The 24,512-nt window shown below is 38.1% G+C and overlaps 2 protein-coding genes across 2 annotated transcripts; both read left to right on the top strand.

Annotated features, from left to right (window-relative positions):
* Positions 1–333: 333 nt before the first annotated feature.
* On the top strand, positions 334–4,787 carry LOC140314745 (uncharacterized). Its single transcript, XM_072393102.1, has 4 exons — positions 334–586; positions 1,234–1,455; positions 1,814–3,002; positions 3,557–4,787. The coding sequence occupies exons 2-4, from the start codon at positions 1,317–1,319 to the stop codon at positions 3,741–3,743; spliced, it is 1,515 nt and encodes a 504-aa protein (XP_072249203.1). The 5' UTR covers positions 334–586; positions 1,234–1,316; the 3' UTR covers positions 3,744–4,787.
* Positions 4,788–10,142: 5,355 nt separating this feature from the next.
* On the top strand, positions 10,143–21,446 carry LOC140314742 (uncharacterized). Its single transcript, XM_072393101.1, has 11 exons — positions 10,143–10,445; positions 11,326–11,447; positions 12,032–12,053; positions 12,292–12,338; positions 12,460–12,607; positions 12,730–13,018; positions 13,627–13,732; positions 14,050–14,196; positions 18,181–18,241; positions 18,804–18,986; positions 20,315–21,446. Exons 1-11 carry the CDS (start codon positions 10,307–10,309, stop codon positions 20,380–20,382), a joined length of 1,332 nt encoding a protein of 443 aa, XP_072249202.1. The 5' UTR covers positions 10,143–10,306; the 3' UTR covers positions 20,383–21,446.
* The last annotated feature ends 3,066 nt before the right edge of the window (positions 21,447–24,512 follow it).

Raw genomic sequence — 24,512 nt, 5'->3', positions numbered from 1 at the left:
GGGTGGGTTCATGTGTCTGTTGCTGTTTCATTTCCAGCTGGGCAGTCAGCAACAGCAACTATTTGATTTTGTTGAAATAATAATATTATCTAAATACTTTTTGCATTTTAAAGTGTATAATTGTTATTTTAAAAAAAGTCACGAATGTGAAAAACTTATATTATATATATATATTATATACAACTGGATTAAGAGTAAAATCACCCAGTTAAACTGAATAGGCGAAGACTACCTATATATGTGTGCGTGCTTGCGTGCGTGCGTGTGTGTGTTTTATACAAGCGGTCGGAGGTCTCTGGATAATGGGAAAGTCCCCAGCTTCATGACGTAACGGTCGAGTGAAGTCTGTAAACTGCGGATTAATCTTGTCTGCTGTGATCAGGTCTGGGCATTCGGAGTTGGAGAAGTAGCGGATTTAAAAACTTTCTGTCTGCAAGTGTGTTCGTCAATAAATCGCTACATGAAGAGTCCTTAATTTTCAGAAGCGAAAATATGGCTTTTTAAACGGTTACCGTCTTCTCTTCGACATACTGCTCCGCGTGCTTTGCAACAGCAACGCACTTGACACTTACAGCGAAACTATGGGGTAAGTCTAAGTGAAAGTTCGGAGGATAATATATTCTCTTGCTAGACATGTACTTAAGACTTAGCTTTAAACTGTAAGGTGAATGCAGTTAACTTACAAGAGTATTTTAGCCATTATTGCAATGAATATTAGCTTTTAAAGCTAAACTTGTTAAGTTAAAATATTGTGAATTTATTGGATATCTGTTCCAGGTTCCATGTTTGCAAGAATTAAACAAATGTTACTCGAAAATTACATCCGTAACATTACATCTATGTTGTGTGTAAATCTATAAATTGTGAATCAAGTATAATTTAAAAAGGAAAGAAATTTATGAATTTTCGTTTATTTGTAGTTTTTAAAAAAAAAATCTTATTAAACCTTCTGTGTCAGAAGCTTTGCCCATTGTTGACTTATTAAATAATGACAGGAATCAGTTATGGCTTCACTTTATGCAGTGACAGGTGAATAAGATTGTAAGTCAAATAGGAAAGTTAATTTAAGATCAATTAATCTTTGAAATACATTTATTTAACAAATTTTCTTTTAAAATATCAGAATTTTTAATAATATTTCGGGAAATTGCCTTTTTAAATTTAAGTCTGGGGTTTAAAAGCTATATAGAATTGTTTGACATATGTTTAGTATTGCTTTAATTTTCGTCACAGGTCTTCAGGTGTTTCCACAACTCTTGCATCCAGCCAGTGCACGGTTTTTGCTTTTGAACAATTTGATCGGAGCAGACGACACAATGGCGGCATCGATCCTTCGCAGGAAAATTCCTTCCATTACCACAGGCGAGCTCAGTGCTCCCCCTCTCCGACAGGCTAGCCACAACCAATCACAGCCCAGGACGGGGGCGGAGCCAGCGGAGAGGCAGCACTTAATTGGTGAGTTTTGCAAAGACACTTTTTTATTTTTCCACATCCCGAGGTCGGAGCCGCAGTGCAGCACGGGGCTAATGTCGTACAGTGAGTACAGCTAAGTGGATATTTATCGAATGCAGACGATGCTGTTCAATCATTTTCAGATGATCGGTTAGTTGTCTACACTTAGATCTTTTCAGATATGTTGCTTGCTTTTATTTTAAGCCTTTTCCATTTGATGCCCTCAGTCTTATATAGATTAAGAATTTTTTTCTGTTTTTGTCATTTTATTTGAAAAATTTTATCCAAGCATCTGAAAAAAATGGATTATTATACTGATTTTATAACACATTGTTGTGATTTTTAATTGAAAATTTTCTAGGTGATGGTCACTCAGATTGGATGACGGAAAAAGTTGATTTGTCTTCATTTGTGTCAACGACTGAGTCTTCTCCGAGCTCATCTCTTCCCCCCTCGCCTTTAGAACAGGATGTCAAGGTGCCCTCAGATCTGGAGGTTATGACCTCTCTACTGCAGGAGGAACTGGCTCAGCTGGAGGACTACTTCCGCTCAGAGTCCACATCCACCACAAACAAGTTGGAAAAATCCTCAAAATGTGACAAAAGCGCCCAAGCCATGGGCTCCCAGTCTTATTATCAGTTACCCTATGGCTCCTATGGGACCAGCCAATCAGAAACCAGCCCTGTGGTTGTTACCTTGGCAACAGGAGAACTGGACCTGACCAGCTTTTGTGGTGGTCCCATCAGCCGAACCAAAATTGCACGACCCGCTCCGTACAGCTACCATCACCGCTATCACCACAACAACGGGCGAAGAATCATAAGCGAGGCTGTGAAAGTCGGGGATGAAGTTGGACTTGAAACGTGGGGCTCCAGAGGATGTTACTCAGGTAGCACAGAGGTGTCTGTGAACCACTATTCTACACTGAAAACAGTGAGTAAGAACAGCATCGGTAGTGTGAAGAAGGTGAGAGAATGTGCTTTATCATTGAAGGAAGAGGAGAGTTATTGTTTTTCTGATGGAATGTTTTGCAGCGAAGAGATTGCTCGAGGTTTTTGTCTGGGTGGCTCATACGACAGCCACCACAAACGAGAGGGACAGTTGATGCACAATGTAAAGGTCAATGTAAGTTATGACAGCACAGGGCTTGAGGTCCTGCACTGCAACAAAGATGGAGGACTTTCAGGAAGTATTCCCCAAGAGACAATGGTGGCCGGTGATGGCTATTTCCACCAGTCCTTGGCCAGCGCAGAGCCTTATCATAGCTTTATAGGAGACCTAGATCCGACGTCACAAGCACAAGCTGTAGAGCCCCAACATGGCCACTACCTCTATCCAGAATGCCTTGCAGACCAAAGCTATGAATGTCTGTCCAGAGGGGAGGGTGAGGGACCACTGCTGGGTGCCCCCATCCACCGCCCCACCCAGAGGTTAAAGGATGAGCCCTGCTCTGTCAAACCAACCATGGTGATGAGCACAGCTTCTCTGGATGGCAACAGTGGAGAGAGGAAGCAGAAAAAGAGAGACCAGAACAAAACTGCTGCTCACAGGTAGACACCCGTTTTTTCCACATAAAGGCTGTCTTGGCACCTCATTAACACCCTGAAATCACAAAAAATTTAAGATTTTAAATTTATTCAGGATTACAGATTTTTGTGATCATGTTAAAAAAAATGTATGCATGAGCATCAGATGATGATACTAAATTCTGCTTTTGTTGATTTCAAACTTAAGTTTGACAGGAGTGTTATGTAAACCAGTCACCACAGTGTAGTAATTGTTCCTGTGGGGAGTAAAAGGGAAATGGAAAGTCCCTCACTGTCTGCCAAATTCAGCCCCCCTTTGTAATTATCTTGGTCTGGTAGGTCTATGGCTGAGTTGCACTAATGCACATCAGTCTAAAATGGGCTGCATCCTGAACAGAATTGTAGGAAAGAAGTTTGAAGTATGAACAGGAAGAAACTAGACCAAACAGCACATGATGTCACTTTAGGGGTTTGATATTACTTTTTAAGTCCTGCGAAGGTAGCCACACTTAACTCAATAAATTTGCAGGGTAGCAAAAATATGTGAAACTAACCAAATCCATTTGTCCCTGTTGCAGATACAGGCTTCGTAAGAGGGCGGAGCTGGACTCTCTGGAGGAGGAGCTGCACGGCCTCGAGGGACAGAACAGGGAGCTTCGTGACAAGGCGGAGTCAGTGGAGCGAGAAATCCAGTACGTGAAAGATTTACTGATTGAGGTCTACAAGGCTCGAAGTCAGCGGCTCAAGCAGGATGGCAGTGCCTAAAACGCTCACTTCAACATCACCTCCAGCCGCCACAAGCAGCACCAAGAGATGAATCATGTCAAGAGCACCAACTGTTTTTTGTCTCACACAAACGAACGGGTAGTTGCATGAATTTGGTAGTTCTTTTTGAAAAATTGACTTGTTCAAAGAGGGATTGCCAAACAAAAAGACATTTCCTGAAAAAGAAAGAGAAAAATGTCCAAATTGGTGACTAGACTATAACAAGCCTTAGAGAGGTGGCTTCAAGAGGAGATGCTGACCTTGTCCGCGACCACTGTGATCCGAACTGTCCTCACAGCCTTGTGATGACTGCGCGTGCAAAGATTGATCGTTTACAAAATGGTCTTTGAATTAGCTGTAGTGATTGAATTTTCTTGTGGTTTCTTGTGACACACATCGGCAGCATCGAGGCAGACCCAGACTGAATATATATTTTATTTAATATTTTATTTTTACTTAATAATGCTAATTTATCATTTGCTTATAACAATCAACTGAGTAAACAGATTGCTGGGAAAAGTGTGTAACATGCTCTACAAATATTCAGTATAAGAAACATTTAGAAAATTTGTATTGCTAAAATGTTGAGTATTTACATTTCTTTAGCCCACTGAGATACCCAATGCATGTCTGATTTTGGAAAAGCATGTGCGAGTGTTATTTGAAAGCAATATTATGTTTTACTGCATGGCTTCAAGATCCCCACTGCATCAATCCTTCTCATCAGCTGGCGACTTTTCTGAGTTTTTCTCTGTCAGTGTGATTCATGCTCAGGTTTTGGTTTTCTGCTCTGAGAAACAAACATTAACTGGTTTTATTTTTCTTCTCCCTTCTCTCTCAGCTGTACTTTGCGAACAAACAATCACCTGTTGATGCCACAATAAATGGTTGTTGGGTAACAGTACCACTTCATGGGAATTTTGTTTTCAATTGATCAATTTGATGTAACTGAAATTCAGGTGCTTTTAATATTTGATGTCAATGTCAGGAAATTATTCATCAGGTAAATTACAGCCAAATAAACCAGTTATGTAGTATCACTCATTTCTGCCTTTGGACTGTTTTTCTTTTCTTTTCTTTTTTTAGATGTTCTTTGCTGCATGCAGTTCATTGTACAATTGTTTTATTTGTTTTGCAGCCATCAGAAGGCTTTACAACAGCTCACGACAAGTTATGCTTACACCAGCAAAGAATAAGAAAAGAGTGAGATTGAGAGATAGATCGTTGTAGATAAAACCATTAGCCCCAGCCCTCTTCTTTTGGCTGAATACAGTCAACTTCACTCACCACCACACGGCAGCAGTGTAGGCAGGCTTTGATTGACACTTGACCATTTTGGTAGAAAACTGATTTCTTTGACAAAGCAAAGATTTTACCAGTTTGTCCAAACAATTATCACAAGGGGAATGTGTTAACAAACACATCTCATTATCACCCCCCTCTATATATTTAATTGGTTTGTCATTTCATTATGATTGATCATGGTGCCCGAGTGCAGTCATGTCAAGCAGTCAACAGAAAACACAAGTTGCCTATCTATTCTCACAGCTTTAGAAGGGGGTGAGTGTGTCCGTGTGTCCGTGTGTGCGTGTCTACATGTGTGAAGGCATATGTGTGTGAGTGTGTGTGTGAAATCTCTTGGTATCTCTCCCAGCAGTCGTGGGCCTTTCAAGTGCATGAGGCAATATCACACAATACTTGCAGGAGGAGGAAAGAGATGCAAGTGATCTATCAGAATGAGAGTACTCGACTGACGAAGAGTGTCATGAAATCTATTGGTTCAGTTTTCTGTTGTTTCTATGATTCAAATGTAAAAACAAAATGTACAGTTAATATGATGAAGACTCAAAATACTTCATTATAACTGCTTCAAACACGTTTTTCAGATTTGTATACACCCTTTGATTTCTTATTATTATTTGTATTTCATGTTGTTGCTTATGCACATCTGTATATCACAGCGTGGATGAAATCCTCTCAAAGACATAAAATCTTATAGAATTCTATTAATAGAATTTAGAATTCCCCTGATATTAGCTGCGAGCAACCTTAACTATGTGTATGAATAAATAATAATATAGGTTTACAGGTGAAATATATGGATTAGATGTGGTAGCTGTATATGTCTGTTGGTGGTTGCTGAGAGAACATTCTCTTATAGAGTAGACTCCACCTATATATTGTGAATATTGGCCTAATTATGCTATTCTAAGTAACCTTTAAAATGCAGTTTTTACATAAAGAGGTGAATCAATTATTGCAAGCGCAAGTAGAATATTTCACCAGATTCACATATTTAAGGCTCCTCCACCAGCAGGTGTCCCTCCAGGCTTAGAAAAAGCTGTTTCTGCTATGAAATATAGGACTTCTGCAACAACCTCCTCTCAGTCTAGTCGGTCTCAGTTGACAATTGTGTCACAGCAGCAAAATAAATAAAAGAACAAATATATGCAGGTGAAGAACTGGAATACCAGTGGTAGAAGAGATGTCCAAATCATTAAGTCAGCACAGCAATACCACATTGTAGAAACAATCTCTGAAGTGAATTTGGGATGTCATCACTCATGTAGGTTTTAACAGAGCTGCCCTGTGTTCCTTATAACGTCCCATAGACTTCATTTGATAAACTAGATGTTGTTTGATCTAAAATCTGAATCAGCCAAAGAAACAGAAAATGTGTAGAAATCAAATATACTGTTTAATTTGATTCATTAAAAAAAGGACAGGTTTGCTTTTCATCACTTGTTCACTGGAATATGTTGATTGATGTCACATCTGTGACCACTCTACAAGAGGGTCACTTGTCACCACTTCTGTGTTTGGATGGGTGAGTGGGTGAGGGTACGTAACAGTTTATGCACATCATATTTAGTTGCGATGAGTTGGGCTACAACTTTAAGGTAACATGATATCAGAGCAATATTAGAGAACCAGGCCATGTCTCATCCTACAAAGAAGACTGAGCGACCCCACCAGATACACAGCTGAACTTGTTAGTCTTTTAAAGATGTTTAACAACTTGAAAATATCAACATTTTCCAGAAAGGGATTAGCTTTGCCATTGTTTTAAATGTGTTCATTTGTAAGCATTCTGTTATCTGGGTACAAAGATGTGCTGGAAACAAAGACTGGCTTGCAAATAAATAGATAAATAAAACTCTCCCATTCTATTCTCCATTAATTCTCTCACAACATATTCTATGACACAAATGAGAATGAGCACACCAACCATAAATATGGAAAAGTCAAAGACAGTCTAAAGGATCAACACCTCATTTAGCCTTGTTGGGAGACAGGCAGTTTTTTTTTCAAAAACTCCAAAGGTTTGGACAAATTGAAAAACTGACTCGATTAAATTGAACCAAATTATTAGGAAACCCTGAATGCATCTCTCTGGAATCCACACTGTGTTATTTCAGTGAAGATACATTCTTTTGGTACAGTGAACATCTGCACAAACCGGTTTCTTAAGGGTTTCTGAGATAACTTACAAAGTGAAAATGGTTACTTGTTGGTGGTAGGGGAGGGGTCAACAGTGAAAAGTCCAGTCCATAACAGGGCCACAGAGAGACAAAGAGAAGTACCCAAAGAGAACCCACGCATACACAGGGAAAACATGCAAATTCCACACAGAAAGGCCCCAACTGAGATTCAAACCAGGAACCCTCTTGCTATGAGGTGACAGTGCTAACCACCACATCACCATATAGCTAGTTTAGCTAAACAGGTTTAGCGCCTGACAGTTATGAGGCATCATTAACCTATGAGTCATTTCAGATACAGGCGGCTCCCACACTTATACTAAAGACTCTTTAGTAAAGAGTCTGCACTAACTTCTTCCAATTTTTTTGATCTTCACTATTGCAATGACGCATCAGCAACTTATGTCAAGATTGTGTTTTTTGAAGTTGTTGCCTCTCAGTAACCCCTGCCATTCCCACAGCCCCTGCAGTGTTCCTGCATCACCTGACTAAAAACAACTTGCACACCTTCTGATCAGTTACTAAATATACTATTCCGTCAATATATGTATCAGCCTTGTCAAATCAATTTTATTATTGACAATGATTAATATTTAGACAGTGGTCCAAGTTTTCAATCTTTGTCAATCTTTGTTTTGGCTGCCATCTCTCTGTACTTTGGTGCGTCTGCCCTACCTAACCTTTTTGAATGTTGCCTTCCTGTTCCATGAGTCTTGCTCATAAGTCCAAACTTCTGTGTCAAAATATGGTCAGTATTTTACAAGAAATCAATTTACTTTTGTGACTAACAGGATGCAATACATGTAATAGCTCAACTTTCCAAAGAAGAAAGAGCACAGAACATTTTCTGCAACTTTTTTCAAATTCTATTTTAACTGTTCAGCCACTTTGTTTTTGCTAATTAATTGTGGGACAATAAAGCACACCAACTTACAAACAAAGAGGCTTTGTTTAATATAGAAACATTTACCACTTATAGTAGATCCTCACCAGTTACTGAAAATCAGTTTGGAACTGGTATAAAATTAAGATGCAGCACCAGCTACTGACCAATAACATCAGCAGTTCTTCTTTGCATCATCACTTGAAATAATGAACATAAGAAACATGATATATTGCATCAGAGGTTTCATACAACAAATATAAATATACATGCTTAGTAAGGTGCTGGTCACATGGAGACATGTGGACTAGAGAATGAAGACGAAAGCAAATCAAGGGTATATACTGAGGCAGTGGGGGAGAATGGTGTGGAATAGGGGGGATATGATGCAAGTGGAGCAGAAATGGAACATGGATGGGGGAGGGATGTGGGATAGAGACTCAAAAAGAGTTAGGAGCAGAGGATTAGCTGGAGCTTGTTGTTGAAAATGGCTTGCAGCTCTGTTTGAGATGTGTGTGTATGGGGGGAGGGCTTTTAATTCAGTATGAACTGCTGGATGTGGCGGCAGGGGGCTGAGGGGTGTGGACAGAGATGCAGTTGAATTTAGGGGCGTGAAAGGGGGTTAAATCTCTAGTTTAACCTTTGACTTTGCAGTTATCGCAGAGGTGGGCTATATACCTGGAGCATGTTGATTGAACAAGTATTGGATGGACGGACCCATGCAGTGTAACCTCCTCTACACAGGTATGGTTAATAAAAGTGGTGTTGAGTTACAAAAATTTACTTGGTGGAATTCTAGAACGTTAGTATTTCTTTGCTGATCTGATTAATAGATCCCCATGATTTTTTTTTTTTTTTTAAACAGATAATCACTTTTTTTTCTGCCTCTAACCAGCTGCTGTTTTATCAAGAGGGACACAACTTAATATTGGCTTATTATTTAAAGGCATCACATTTTAGTAGAAGAACGACATACAAAAATCTATTTCTTCAACTGGCTTTCATAACAATTGGCATGATGAATAAAGAATAGTCAAGAAGTTACTCTTCTCTTTGCCAAAGGTTTTGTGCATAAATTCAATGAGAACATTTCTTGGTGGCTGTACTGAAGTCACGTGGCAGCAGCATGAAGACCTACTGTATGTGTACAACATTTCAGGTTGAAGATGAACTGAAAATCAGCTCCCAAACATGCTGCCAATTTTACAGAAGAAGCAATACAGGAAGTAGAGAAAAGTCTTCAGCACCGAGGAAGGCCTTAATCTTCATGCATAACAATACTCTCTCATCCATATTTCATCCATATAGTTCATTAAATTAAATACAAAACATACAAACTCAAACAAGATTGAAACTACAACAAACACATAAAAAGTCATACACCTCAGTAATGTATGACATTGTAATGTATTTGCTGAGAAATGGAAAAATAAATGTAAGAAATGAATTTCCTTCCTGTGGGGGGGTTAATGTTAATTTACATTAACTTGTAAATGAATTACCAAAATATGAGTTTGAACAAGCATATAAACACATTAGTCTGACCAAGATTGTACGAACTGAAACTTCTCAAAACCAAGCTGACACACCCAGAAATTGCAGTTTGGGATTGAATCATTCCTATATGTACATGCTCCACTAGACTCAAATGGTTCCAGTTGCTCAATGTATGTTCAACTTTTTGTCAAACTATCAATGTATGTTAATGCAAATTAATTCCCAATAAATCTCATCCAGATTACATAATTTTCATATTTCAGAAAGACAGTGCTAAACCACATACTGTATCTTTTAAAAGAGCATGGCTTCATACTAGAAAAGTCTGGGTGCTGGACTGGCCTGTCTGCATTCCAGACCAGCTGAAAACATTTATGCCCCTGGTAAACATCAGGTGCATTAGCGCAGAGCATTAGCTCTAAAACTGTGTGAACTACATTTCTTCAAAATAGCAGGCGTGCACGTCTTCCTCCATGACAGAGCCGGTTTCATGTTACAGAATATTACATAGAGCTGTTATTTAAGTGTAGGCAATTCTACAGGTGTGTTGAGTCGGCTGAGGAGAGAGGTTCTAGTCACACTCGGGATAATAAGCGTGTTTGTAGACAATTATGCTCTAAACTATTTGGGAATACAAAACTGAACTTTTCTGTGCTGTTCAATGCTGACGTCGAGATTTTCTTTTCAAAAAGTTTGACGAGATGAGAAGACGGTACAAAGGAAGGGACCCAACAGGAAGAGAACAGAGCATAACAGCTGGAGCCGGTCCGTCTTCTGTGTCAGAACCAGAGGCTGCTGTCCCTGGTGTGACTGTCTGTGACCGAGGCGGCGGGGAAAATGGTAAAAATAGCGCTTTTTTTGGCACTTTTTGTAAATTATATTTCCTGTTCTCTTTTCTCTTAGTTTACTTTGAATTGGATAAAGAAGGTATAGCAAATGAACTGATGAAAACTCGGTCAAGTCCTTATTCGGCTGTCACTTAAAATAAAAGATATTTTCGTCATTGTCATTGTGATCACGGCATTGTGGGTTGAATTTGTTGTCAGAACCTCCCAACATGACCACACATGTAAATGAAATGCCTAAAAGCTTAATATTAAAGATATAAAATGTTAACAATAAGCATGTTGTATAAGTTTTAACTTGCTACTTAACAAAGGGAGTATTTTAAATGTTTCTCTCATTGCATGAGGGAAAAAAATTTTTTCCTCTGGATTGAGGAAGGAAAACTAGCACAGATGAAAGAGTGCATTTTAAGTTGTACTTTCCTTCATACACTTTCAATGAAGCTGGATTGTTGATTTCACAGGAAAGGACAAGAGCTACCATCATCAAATTATGAGACAAAGCATTTTGAACAGGCAGTCAAGATGAAGAAGACAGAAAATAAGAAATATTTGATGTGCTCCTGCACTGCAGGGAAACTTTGATGTCAGAGCATTTACTAGTTTAAGGTCATACTAGTCACATCAGTGTCAGAACATAGCTGCTTTTAATTAGCTGTGCATTCTTAGTTAATGATAATTCAGATTTAACCTCTACAGTTGTGTTGGATCGATGATCCAACAGGCCAACAAGAACTCAAGCCATGCCAAAAAAGAGAGCAATGTTAAGAATAAAACTTAATTTTACTGAGAAATCTGTGATTATTTGCCTTTTGGAGTGTGTGTTCAACACTGTTCCAATGCTCCATATAACATCATACACTGTTTTTGTCAAGGGTCAAAATGTTCCATCTATGGCAATGAGAGGGTCTACCTCGGGGTCCGTGTTAGAATGCCTGTAAGGGATCTACTGAGAAACATTCGCCTATCGCAAGGCCAGGAACCTCAAGATTTTAGGGTATTTGTGTTTTATGTAATTATTTTTAATTTGTGTGTCAGACAAAAAAAATCAATGTTGAAATTTCCACAGATGTACATAATTGCATGTAAACTTTAAGACAAAATTAAGACACATCAGTAAAAGTAAAATCACATTAGATTTTTTCTTATGTAGGTCCCAGTTAATATGATTATATGAAAGATTTTTGCACTAAATAAAATTGATAAAATCAATACTGTTCCCCTCGTTCTTTCAAAACTAAGGTTGAAAACTAATCCAAAAGAAAAGTATTGGATGGAAAGATTTGTTTTAATTGAACTTTTATTGATCATGACTGTGAGTCTGGTCAATAAGGTCAGCTTCTTCCTAATTATTTTGAGTAAGACCTGAGATCTCCCCATATTTTGTTGAACTTAGTTTATATTACTGCTCTACTGTTTAAGATGAGAATAAAAACATCTTTGCTAGTGTATTGATTTTTTTTAGTGCATTTATTTGACATAAAAATTATGAAAAATAATCATACAATGAAGTGCATCTGTATATGTCTAAGAAAATTTACTTAGAATAACTCACAGTTTTCTGTATCTATCTCAAATCAGAGGGGTCCCAAAACAAGAACAGGTCAGTAAAAACTCAAATGTTTTTTTCAAAAGTATAAATTTTGTATGTTGTATCACAAAAATCTCTCAAGAGCTGTTGTGTTTTACGCTGTCAGGTGCATAACCAAGGTTGTTAATTTTGAAAACTGAATTAATATGCCTATAAGACACTAGTTTCATGTGTGCCTGCTAAAATGCGACATTTCGAAGCCAAACATATTATGTGCTCTGAAACTTTAAGTTGACTTTATCTTCGACAGGAAACATGAAACGAGCCAGAACTCGTTCCAGAAAACAAACTATCAGGGTAAGTGTTGAAAAAACAGTTTTTTTTCAAACTTTGTCCTCAGGGATATGGAATGGGGAGCTTCACATATCATTTTTAAGGATTGGTTCAAATAACTCTTGTTATTACTTTTGGAATTCAGGTACAAGACCCCATGAAAAGCCTGGAGGAGCTGGCAATCATCATTGAGGTGCTGGAGGAGGATCTCAGAACTGGTAACACCTACCACTCCCTACCCAAAAATTTGTCTGCGTCCAGCCCTGCAGCGAATCTGGAGTTCTCTCCAACTGGTAATTTCTGCAGAGTATATCCACATACTGATAGCAACTTCTTTAAAATGCTACCTCAATGAGCAGCTACTTTAATTTTGAATACAACTTATTATCTTCCCATGTTATCTCCTTTTATGCAGGATGCAATGATGAGTATGATGTGATGATTCCTAGTCCAGAATCCTACATGACTTATTCTACCAGCACTACTGAGCACTACCAGACCATGTCCCCTCCTCACTGCATGTTCTCCAGCGTTGAAAATATGCAAAGAAATGGTGAGAGAGGAGAAGAGTGGTTTAATCTCCCAAACCATAACCAGGATCTGAGCAGCTCAGATTTTTTCTGGATGCAGCTGCTCAAAGAGGAGAACCAGCTTTGGAACACATCTGATGCAGAACTGTTGGCCACTGATAAATGTGGCAGGGTGTAAGTTTGATGTGGAACTGTCACAGAGTATATGGAAACTGAACTATTACATGTACCTATTTGCTGGTGTAATGGAGTGTTTGCAATCCTCAAGATCTTAGAATATTATCAATATCGTTTTAGTCTTTTAGGACTGAAGACAAGTTTTAAACAAGAGAAAAAAGAACAAGAAGTAAAAAGAAGTTAGCATTTCTGTTTGGTCTGCATGGTAAAAGGGGAAAAGCTCTTATATGTTACTTCACATCTTAATGGGTAACTTGTGCCTTTTCAACAATGAGTGATGCCTAACAACTGTCTTAAGAACAGGTCTAAAACCAGACTTGAACTCATACTGGTTGCATAACTTCACCCTGTGTAGAACATTTTAATAGACCTTTTTTAGAGACAAATTTTGACATGTCAGAGTTAGAAAAACACAAGAGAAATTAACAGAAATTAACATGCTCTAATCATGTCCACAGGCCACAAATCAGAATTAAGCAGATGTAAGGGTTGTATTGTTCAGTTTGTTGAGCTCACTCAGCAAGTGCCACTTACAGAAAATGTACTAAAACCCAGTGTAATTAATTACCCTAAATATAAAAGTTTGTTCATGATTCTCCTTCCAGGGCTCTCCATAAGGTGGTGTGTGTGGGAAAGAGGGCACTTGGCTATGCCACTGCTAAAAGAATGGCTGCACTCAACCACCTGGACTTCAAAGACTGTGATGGAATGGTACTCAAATATTTTTTTTGTCTTTATTTTGTACAATTGTACAATTTCAGTATTGTTGTCCTGTATCTGTTACCAACACATGTTTAGTTGTCATACAAAGGCAGAAACACAAACCGTTGAAGCAAGTGAAAGTGTGTCACATACAGGCAGGGAAATGGAGTTTGGCTGTCCAGGTTGTAGTTAATTTCTCAATTCTCCTAGTATATTACACATGCTTACAGTCTGATCTGCACGCAGAGTTATCTATATGATTCAAACATGGGTAAATGTTAAACAGCAGCCATCATGGAATACACTGTATTGCCTTTTACTCACAGACTGCCCTGCTCTATGCGGCAAAATACAACCAGCATCTTATGATGGCAGATTTGATCCATCTGGGAGCCAACGTCAATGAGAGAAACAACTTGGGAAAGTCCTGTCTCCATCTCAGTGCTGAGAATGGCTACATCAGAGTCTTAGAGGTTGGAGCTTTTTTTTTCTTCTTCTTTTTTGATCTCAACTGTTCAAAGTTTGTTTAGCCTCTCTGTTGTTTTGTTTGCCATATTATATTTCACACACAAGCAATAGGATATGGGCAAAAACAGGTGTGAATGGTATCGTATCATCACTGGTTGACAGAAGGGGGCAGAAAGAAAACGACAAAACCAAGAAACCAGCAGTCAGGGGATGCATTTGAAAAAGAACAATTGGAAGTGTATTCTGTGACAGATGCCCCTCTTCACAGAACATCTTCCTGCAGCTCATATTTACTTTTTTAATCTAAATCTTTTTCGAGAGGATTTTTCTTTTCACTATACAAACACAGGTACATACAGTTACAGAACAACAACATGAAAATATAAGAAAATTCCCTCCCTTATCCCATTCCAACATTAGTCAAAGCCCAATTATCAGTTAGTCCAGTTCAGTCCGCCACCACTTAAGAATCTCATAAGAAGTGCTGTTGTGCATTCAAAAAATGTCCCCTTTATGCTCTTAAAAAGCTGGTATGCTGGTGAATGTATGATTTACTCAAATTTCAAGCAGGACAAGAAGTCCACTAACCTCCTGAAGGTAATAGGAGGGGCAGCATTCCTCCATTTTAGGATCACTGCATGTCTAGTCAAAAGGGTAGCAAAAGATAGAGCACAATGTTTTTCTGAGGTCAATTGTCTGTTCACTCAAGACACACCAAATAGAGCAACCAAAGAGTCCAGATAAAGTCAACTTTAAAAACTGGGAGCAGTTGTCCAGTTCTTGTGGAGGCTGAGACAGGACCAGTAGATACACTATATTGCCAAAAGTATTCACTCTTCTTCCTTTACACAGATATGAAGTCAAGTGACATCCCATTCTTAATCCATAGTGTTTAATATGATGTCGGCCCACCCTTTACAGCTTTACAGCTTTAACTCTTCTGGACAAGCTTTCCACAAGGTTTAGGAGTGTGTTTATGGGAATTTTTGACCACTGTTCCAGAAGCTATTTGTGAGGTTAAACAGATATTGGACGAGAAGGCCTGGCCTCCACTCTAATTCATACCAAAGGTGTTTTATCGGGTTGAGGTCAGGACTCTGTGCAGGTCAGTCAAGTTCTTCCACATCAGATTAGCTCATCCGTGTCTTTACGGACCTTGCTTTGTCATATTGGAACAGGAAGGGGCCATACCAAAACTTTTTCCACAAAGTTGGGAGCATGAAATAGTTCAAGTTCAGACAAGTACTGTTTTCTTGTCCATCAGATAGCCAGATGGAAAGCCGTGATTTGTCACTCCAGAGAATGCGTCTCCACCACTCTAGAGTCCAGTGGCGGCGTGCTTTACACCACTGCATCCGACGCTTTGCATTGCACTGCTCGGCCATTGAAACCCATTCTATCAAGCTCTTTACGCACTGTTCTTGAGCTAATCTGAAGTTTGGAGGTCTGTAGCAATTGACTTTGCAGAAAGCTGGCGACCTCTATGCGCCTCAGTATTCGCTGACCCCGCGCTGTCATTTTGCTTGGCCTACCACTTTGTGACTGAGTTGCTGACGTTCCCAATCGCTTCCACTTTGTGATAATACCACCAATAGTTGACTCTAGAATATTTAGTAGCAAGGTAATTTCATGACTAGACTTGTTGCACAGGTGGCATCGAATCACGGTACTATGCTGGAATCCACTGAGCTCCTGAGAGCGACCCATTTTTACAAAAATGTTTGTAGAAGCGGTCTTGCATGCTTGCATGTATACACCTGTGGCCGTGGAAGTGATTGGAACACCTGAATTTAATTATGTGGATGGGTGAAAGAATACTTTTGGCAATATAGTGTATGAGGCTGATATACTTGTCATACTAGGTTTAGTTGAGAATCCATCTTGGCATCTTGACTTTCCATAAGTTGAAATCACCCCCAAAAATAGGAGAATATGGGAGAGTAATAGGAGAGAGGAAGAGCAATGAGTGGAGGGGCTTAAAGAAGTCTACATTATCTGACTTAGGGGTATGTATTTGTTCACTAGAATGGTATTGTACAGCTGGACATAACGACCACCGTTATTAGACTCACTATGTGGTTCAAAGGAAATATTATGGTAGATAAGAACTGAAACATTGAAAAGCGACAAATGGGTTTTTTGCAGGAATATTATTTCTGCTTTGAGTTGTTGTAGCAACATGAGCCTGGTTTGTCATAAATTATTGATGTAGAGATTACTGCAGATTCAGTTTCCACTGATCCAAGTGAACAAGTTACTCTGGCACATGTGTTTTCAGCTCAGCAATTTGCAAAGGTATGGAAGAGAATAAATAGCCTTTTACAGCTCAGAAGAACATGTCTGAAAAATCAAGTATGACTGTCATCACTCTAAAGCTGCACACAACACCTTAATTATAGTCTTTCTGAGTGTAAAGCATTTTCCCCTGTGGCATTTGAAGTTATTTCACAATCTCATTGGTGGGACATTAAAGTCAGCTGATTTTCGTCAATTGTGCAATTGTGGTTACATGACAAGTTCCCAGCTGCATTATTTATTTGATTTTTTATGAATCTCGTTAACGATTCCAACGATAATGCAACGATACTAAAAAGTGCAGCCAAGCTGGAACTCCATAAATCAAAACTAATCCACCAAAACCCTTAGAAACAATGAAAACTTGACTGTGACTAAATATTTAAACATAAACCAGAATTGACAAAGATGAACATGAGGAGACAATGGCGAGGATCTGATAATGACTGTAAGAAAGCAGAAAGCCTAAATACTGAAGGAACAGATGAGTGAATGATCGTAGCGGAGAGAATTGAACAAGTGTGGCAGATGAGCTAATAACCTGAAAATGGGGAGTGAGAATATGGAGCTAGAAACAAAACAGAACTAAGACAAGGCAAGACCCAATGAAAAACTAATAAAGACAAAACATGAGTAGCTTGAAAAGCAAACCAAAGACTAGAATACAAAATGAAGAAAACCTGATAACAAACCAATAACTCAAGAACACAAACAATAACCCAGAAATCCAAGACCAAAGTCCAATCAAATACTCAAACCTTAACATTCCCTATTTTTTCTCTAAGTCTTTTTATAGTGTAACCTCATGGTACATTTTTTGTTTTGTTTTATGAGGCATTGTATAGCTGTAAATAAGGTACTTGTGTCTTAATATATTTTTTGGGTGGGTATATTATATTGGGTAAAATACACCCAACATTAATGATGGTGTTACAAAGATGTATGTTATTATTCTAGGAAACTTCTTGGATCATTGCTTGTTCAATGTCAAAAATTTTTTTAGGAGTTGTGGAAAATGTGAGACTTTTTCCCTTTACTGGCATATTTTTATTAAAATGATTACTCTGTAAACTAAAAAAGAAAGTATCTGCAAATTAATTCAGACTGAAAATACTCATTAGTTCCAGAACTATTTTAGATTGACAATGTTTGTCTAAGCCACTAATTGTTAACAAGAACAGTTTTTCACTACCTATAGCTATCTGAAGGCAGATGTTACAAGTGATTTACTTTTCTTATTGATTAACTGTTGTACATCCTCTACCATACACAACAAGAAAACATCACATTGCAACAGCTTTTAAGTTTATGTTGTTCAAATCAGCAGCTAGAAGACTGTAAGGTTTTAATTAACCGAATTAGACAGTATCTAATCAGACTTGCATTGATGTCCAATTAAATACAGTCCAATTCCACTTGCCCTGAGATTACTTTAGATGTAAATTTGTGCTATATGAATACATTTAAATTATTTGTAATTAATGTTGTCAGACCAACATGGACACAGTTGACCCATTTGGCAATTATAAAACTTGTTGAAAAGACTGTTACTTTAATATTAATCAAGTCTATATCCCAGGAGCCACTGAGGCCAACCTTTTAAAACGGAAACTGTAACTGCTGTATCTGATTATATCCTTACACACTGTCACTTGTACTGTGTGTATTTGACCAGTATTTATGTTTTTCAATAGGTCTTAAAACAAGCAATGATGGATGGTGTGTATATTGATGTTGAAGCCACTGATAACTCTGGTAAGTACTATCACCTCACAAATTTAAATCTAATATCAATAGATAAGATAAGCAACATAACATCTCCTCAAGGTAATGCAGGAATAAAAAAAAAAAAAGAAAAACACATAATTCCTGCTTCTCATATTGTCTCCATAGCCCTGGGCTCTATTCCTGTGTCTTGTTGCATGGTGTTTAGAGGCTAACATTATAAGCAGTTATTAACAGCTATTAGCACTTATTGGGACACATCTTACTGATATTTAGTTTTTGTTTGGTTGTTTTTGAGAAACTTCTGTTGTTGCCTTAAAAATGCTGACTTCAGTAGCAAATAGCAACTTTAACAAGAAGTTAAATTTCCTCACAGAGTTAAAACATTAAAGAACAAGTACATTTTTTAAACAATCTGATTCCTTAAGTTAGATGAAGTATGTAACTGCTGTTGAAAATGTTCTGTCAATAGCATAGCAAAAAGCTGCTGTCAAGGTAGCTTTAGATGTGAATACATGTCATCAAGTTAGGAAGCTGTTGTAATGTCAAAGTGCTCAGAAGTTCAGTGATGGCATGGTCTGTTTGTTCTCAGGAATGAGTGTCCTCCAGTGTGCTTCTGTGGCTTTGAAGAACAACATGTGCGAGGTAAGAAGCAGCAAATCTCAGAGTCACGTGAGACTCCACACACTGCGCCAAGAACAAATGGTGGAGACGCTGGAGTGTCTGCTGCAGATGGACAGCTACCTTCATACCGCAGTCTGCCAGACTGTGAGAGGTATGAATTTGGATGCAACTCTGAAGTCATTATTCCACTGATTATTTTGGATTTGGGTCGAAGTTAGACATTTAACCAGTTTTTTTTTTCTTTCCGTTAAACTCAGTGCTGTTCAGGTCTTTTTTCATAAGGGGGCATTCAGGCAGCTAAACTGTGCTACTGTGCTACACTGAGTGCAGTTGGCTCTTGTTTGTAGTTTAGTTACTGCTGGCAAATAATTAAATCAGGTGGAGAGGGAGCATATAATGTAAGCTTAAACTTAGTTGATGAGGTGTGGATGATCCTTGGTGTTGGATATTCCTACAAAGAACTGTCTGATACATTCCAGTAGAACAATACTAACAATATGATAGAGTGAATATAGCACCGCAAAAGGGGGTTCTCTGTTTTCTGTTGTTCAGAAGTCTGTGCATATTTCAAAAGGCATCAATCCCCAAAATAGTGCCACTATCATGCTTCTCTTAAGCTTTTTTTTTTTTGAGAAACCTGATGCACCAGGACTCAGATTACTTTTATATTCGTACTGACTTTTTCTTTTTTTTTAGAAACATATGACTGTATGCTTTGAGGGAGCTTCAGTCATGTGAAACAGGGTGCACACCCTCTTTCAATAACACCAGTTTCTCACGTTATTGGCTTTCTGAGCGGAAGAATGATCTTAACGTGTCTGGGCCTGCATGGCTAGTTGACTAGTTACTGCAGCTACTGTATGAACAGTTTGGCAAGTGAAAAAGAATGTACACCACCTTCAATTCTCTGTCTTTCACATCGTTAAGGAGATTTTGGCCCACGCATTCTTTATATTTAACGTCGCTTCAGTTTGTTGAGGTCTGCAGCATTAGTTTATGCACAGCTCTCTTAAGGTCCCACCACAGCATTTCAGTCCGGTTGAGGTCTGCACTTTAACTGGATCATTGCAACACCTTGATTCTTTTCTTTTTCAGACATTCTTCTGTAGATTCCCTGCTGTGTCGATGACCCAGTTTCAGCCAAGTTTTAGCTGTCAGACAGATGTTCTCATATGTTCGCACCTGACTGCTACTTATTATTATTTTCCTGTGGAAATTAAGGGTTTTTCACCTACCGCGTCTGCATTTTGGCTTAGTTTCTGTTAAATTAATGACATACTGTAATATGTCATATGTTGTCGTTTAATGTGGCTGCATCTGCTTAATTTCAACACCCAATAAGGAACAGATGTCCTGGTACGTAACACCTGTAAACTGAAGAGAGTGCACTTTCTTTTTAACATGACAGTACTTGTTAAGAGAATGTTGTTGATGCTTTTGATTAATATTTGTGATTACTACTTTGTTCTTCTTTCTCAGGGCAATTGGCATATGCAGCTCAGACCAGGTGGAGCTCCCAGCACATTTGCCTGCCAGGGCGTTTTTGAAACCCGACAGTATGTTATGAGTTAATTTAGGCTTGACTATTATCTTTATGAGATCAGAATTTATTGGTTCTTCTATGCACAAGTAAAAGTTCAAGCCTGTTACGTAAAGCATCTGGTGTTCTGTGTGGTAGAAATGCCTGACTTTTAGTCAGATTTTTATTATTGCCTGCACAGAAAAATAGGATGCACATTAGCTGATTTCTATGAAACTTGCATTGTTTGTTACATTGAAGTAGCAGGTTGTCCTCAAGTAAGTGTGTCCCTGGAGATTCTGATGTAAATTCTATGGCAATGTTTGTGTAATTGAGCTTTTTCAAAACACTTGTCAGGGCCTGCTAGTTTTTTACAAACCTGGACATTTTCCAGTACTGACACTAATGTGAGGATATGATTTGTTTCACTTTACAGAGAAACTGATTGAATTTTCACAAAATATACATTTAGCTTATAATACAGATCACATGAAATATGTGATTCCAATAACTAGGCTTACTCTTTTTTTTCAGAGAGGTTTGATGATTTCCTTTACCACTGGGATCCATCTTGATTTGTAGCTAAATCAATTTAGAGCCATAGAATTTACATGTTGAATTGTTTAAGGACTTTTACATTAGAGGACAATTATTATGTTGTGATGGGGAGTGAATGCAGTTACATTTCATTCTCTTCTTGTGACTCAGCCCATCAAGAAAAAACACTGTAGCCTGTCAGGTGTATGGAGTTTTAATTATGTCTATGCTTTTCCTTAGCATATAATGTTTTAGGGCTGTGTCAAATTAATGTTACATGATGTGTCATTGGGGAATTTTCTTGAATAATTGCACATGAAACCTGTAGTCTTGGATGAATATCTGGCTATTGGATAGAGAGGAGATAAAGATGTGTTTCGCTCAGCTCATAGAAATGGAGGCAGCTGACACAAAGCGAACAAAGTCAGAAGTGCTTTCCAATAATGAGTTGCACACATTTTATCATTTGTATTAAATGTGTGTACAGTTATAGGTTTGGTGAGCTAACATCACTTACAACACAAATCTTGAATTTTTCCACAAAAGTTTTTTTTTAAATTTGTCATTGCCAACGCAGGATTGCATTGTTTTGTTCTTTCATGTCTAAAATAAGTGTAATTCATGGGTTAAACATAGCTGAGACAAAGCTGGCATTATAAGGTTTAACAATTTCATTTCCTATTTTTATAATTCCATTATGTGGTGGTGGACAGTCATGGTGAAGGATCATATCAATATATGGATATAAGGAGAATCACAAGTTGTAGGTGGTGGGAGGACAAAGCTAGTATAAATTCGAATGGCTTATGTATCTCATACATAAGCCATTACATGCCGTGACTAAATTATCAAGTGTAACAGTTTGTTTACGTGTCTTACTCAGTCCATCACTGCAAATCCTTTTTTCTTTTTGTTTTGATAAGGGGACGTTAGGGTGAATATTGATGCAAGTAAAATGATAAATATAGGGTAAAAAGGCTCTACTAAATGGTTGTGAAATGTGTTTTGTCTTATTTTTTATGCTGGGTATTCCAAAGGTTAGACAGGTAAAAAACAATAAGAACTTTATTTCCATATGTAAAAGAGAAGGAAGCCTTCATTCTTATGTCACTGCTCCGTCTTAAGTGCTGTCAGTCTTGAACTGTTTTATTTTACAGGCATGTTAAAGTTTTATTCACCTTTTTAATTTCTGATGGATTTTTGATGTGTGGTGCTATGTATACTACAGGTGTAGGGTTTTTTATTTAGCAATATATATATTGAGTGCTAAGGATAGTAAGATAAGATTTTGATAAAGATCTCGAGTCACAGAGGAATCACCTTATCATGCATCAGTTTTAATTTAGTGTTGTTTTTGTAACACATGACAGATCAGGCAGTTATTGATGACTCATGCTGATTGTTACCCAGAAAGAGATGGCATAACAGTTTGTCAGTTTTCCTTTGAATAGCAGATCATGATATTTGTTCAAAGCAGTGAAAAATAAAGTGCCAATTCCAACATGTTTGATTCTCAATTTAAATTATATACAGAAATGCAACATCAAACGTTGTGTTTAACGTATGCTTATTCACACTGCTGATGTGTTGCAGTTGTCTTTATTATTGTCATGTCTCTGTAACAGTGTATTCATGCTCATCTTTAATTTCAATAAAGTTGTGGGTTTGTTTTTTATTGTAATTAACCTGTTCCATTTTCATCATTCAGTTGCAGATTTTCAATGCAATATGTATATATATATATATATATCTATATATATATATATATATATATATGTTTGTGTGTGTATATAGGTGTGTCAGGGACCTCAGGACACAGATGCAGGGTCAGTTCAAAAGCAAAGTGGTTTATTTTGTAACACAGCCCAGCAAGGCAAGGCAGGATGAGGATCTCCTCACAGAACAAAGGAACCAGGCTGTGAAAGTCCTAAGCGCTCTCCTCAATAACTAAGGCTGAGGACAAGCGCAGCTATGAAAGTTATCAAACATAAAAACTCTCCACGCTGGAAGGAAAGCAAAGGGCTATGAACAATAACAAACATAAACTCACGCTCTCCTGATGAGGCAAATTTAAACAGAGGACGCTCTCAAAAAACAGAGGCACTATGAAACTTAAAGCACTCCCTTAACGGAGGTGTGACAGATCTTACAAGAATACAAACAGAAAACGCTCCACGAGAGGAGGAGGAACTTACAATCAACTTACAAATGTGTAAAATAGATCTGCTTGCTGGCCATGTCATTGAGTCAAGCCTTTTGCTTTGTGACAGAATGTATTATCATACTGCAAAAATGACCTGAGCATCACTGAACCTTTTGACTATTGGAACGAGAAGTGTCTATAAGACCATTTACTGTAGAATTAATGGCTGCCATCTTCACTGATCCTTTACTTGACATTTCAATTCAGTTTTATTTAAATAGCACCAAATCACAACCAATGTCATCTCAAGGCACTTCAATGACACAGTCCAATTCAAGCCTACTAGAGTCCAATTCATTGTAATCATAATCGAATCCAATTAATTAAATTCAAAATTAGTCCAAATCATACAAAGAGAGCCAATTCAGAACAGTTTACTAGCTAGGGAAACCAACAGATTGCACCAAAACATCTCTTTGATCCAATCTCCTGTCCTGAGCGTGCATGAGGCGACTGTGGAGAGAAACGACTCCTGTTTAATAAGAAGAAACCTCTGGCAGAACCAGACTCAAGAAAGGATACCTGCTGAGAAAGAGAAACACAAGTTAATAACAACAATAATGCCAAATGTACATAATTTCACATGAGAAATTAAACGGGAAAAAAATAGAGCAAAGTGAGGTAAGGTGTGACATAAGAGGCCCCCCAAGAGGTCTAGGCCCATAGCAGCTTAACTATGGGATGTGTCAGGGTCATCTGAGCCATCCCTAACTAGAATAGAATAGAATAGAATAGAACAGAAAAATACTTTATTCATCCCCAAGTGGGGGTAATTCAAATTAGTCAAGCACCTAAAAAATGTTAAATATTTACAATGATTATATATTAGAACAACAATAATAGCAATGATAATAATAATAATAATAAATGAATGAATAAATAAATAAATTTGAGAAAAATATGTCAGTCAATGAAAGCCTTATCGATGTGGTCACAAAGGACCTCCTGACCTGCTGCCACTCCCCCAGCAGACAACAGCTTAGAACAGTGCACTCTCAGTGATAGTGTGATAAAACATGCACACCATGTCACTGCAGACATTGAAGGACCTGAGCCGTTTCAGGAAGAAGAGACGACTCTGGCCCCTCCTATATACTGCTTCCACATTGGCAGACCACTCCAGTGACTGACTGGCATGGAGTTTTAGATCTCCTGAAGTCCACCACCAGCTTTTTGGTCTTGGTAGTGTTCAGGAGCAAAATGTTATTTTTGGTCCAGCCATTGAAGGACTCCAAAAGGTCACTGTACTCCTTCTCCTGTCGACCGCGCACACATGCCACAACACCAGTATCATCAGAATACTTCTGTATGTGGCAGGACTCCCGAGTTGTACCTGAAGTTCGATTTATACAGGCTGAAAAGAAAAGGAGCCAAAACAGTACCCTGTGGAGCCCCAGTACTGCATTCCAGTGTTCCAG

The sequence above is a fragment of the Leuresthes tenuis genome, unplaced genomic scaffold (assembly GCF_036924035.1).
Source record: "Leuresthes tenuis unplaced genomic scaffold, fLeuTen1.0.hap1 SCAF_9, whole genome shotgun sequence".
Lineage (NCBI taxonomy): Eukaryota > Metazoa > Chordata > Actinopteri > Atheriniformes > Atherinopsidae > Leuresthes > Leuresthes tenuis.
This window is presented reverse-complemented; position numbering and strand designations above follow the sequence as displayed.

Excerpts from the sequence above, each read along its gene's own strand:
- LOC140314745 (XM_072393102.1), top strand. The coding sequence starts at position 1,317 with ATGGCGGCATCGATCCTTCGCAGGAAAATTCCTTCCATTACCACAGGC. Across the intron at positions 1,456-1,813 it reads GGAGAGGCAGCACTTAATTG|GTGATGGTCACTCAGATTGG; the intron begins GTGAGTTTTGCA and ends AAAATTTTCTAG. Across the intron at positions 3,003-3,556 it reads AACAAAACTGCTGCTCACAG|ATACAGGCTTCGTAAGAGGG; the intron begins GTAGACACCCGT and ends TCCCTGTTGCAG.
- LOC140314742 (XM_072393101.1), top strand. The coding sequence starts at position 10,307 with ATGAGAAGACGGTACAAAGGAAGGGACCCAACAGGAAGAGAACAGAGC. Across the intron at positions 10,446-11,325 it reads CCGAGGCGGCGGGGAAAATG|GGTCAAAATGTTCCATCTAT; the intron begins GTAAAAATAGCG and ends GTTTTTGTCAAG. Across the intron at positions 18,242-18,803 it reads TGAAGCCACTGATAACTCTG|GAATGAGTGTCCTCCAGTGT; the intron begins GTAAGTACTATC and ends GTTTGTTCTCAG.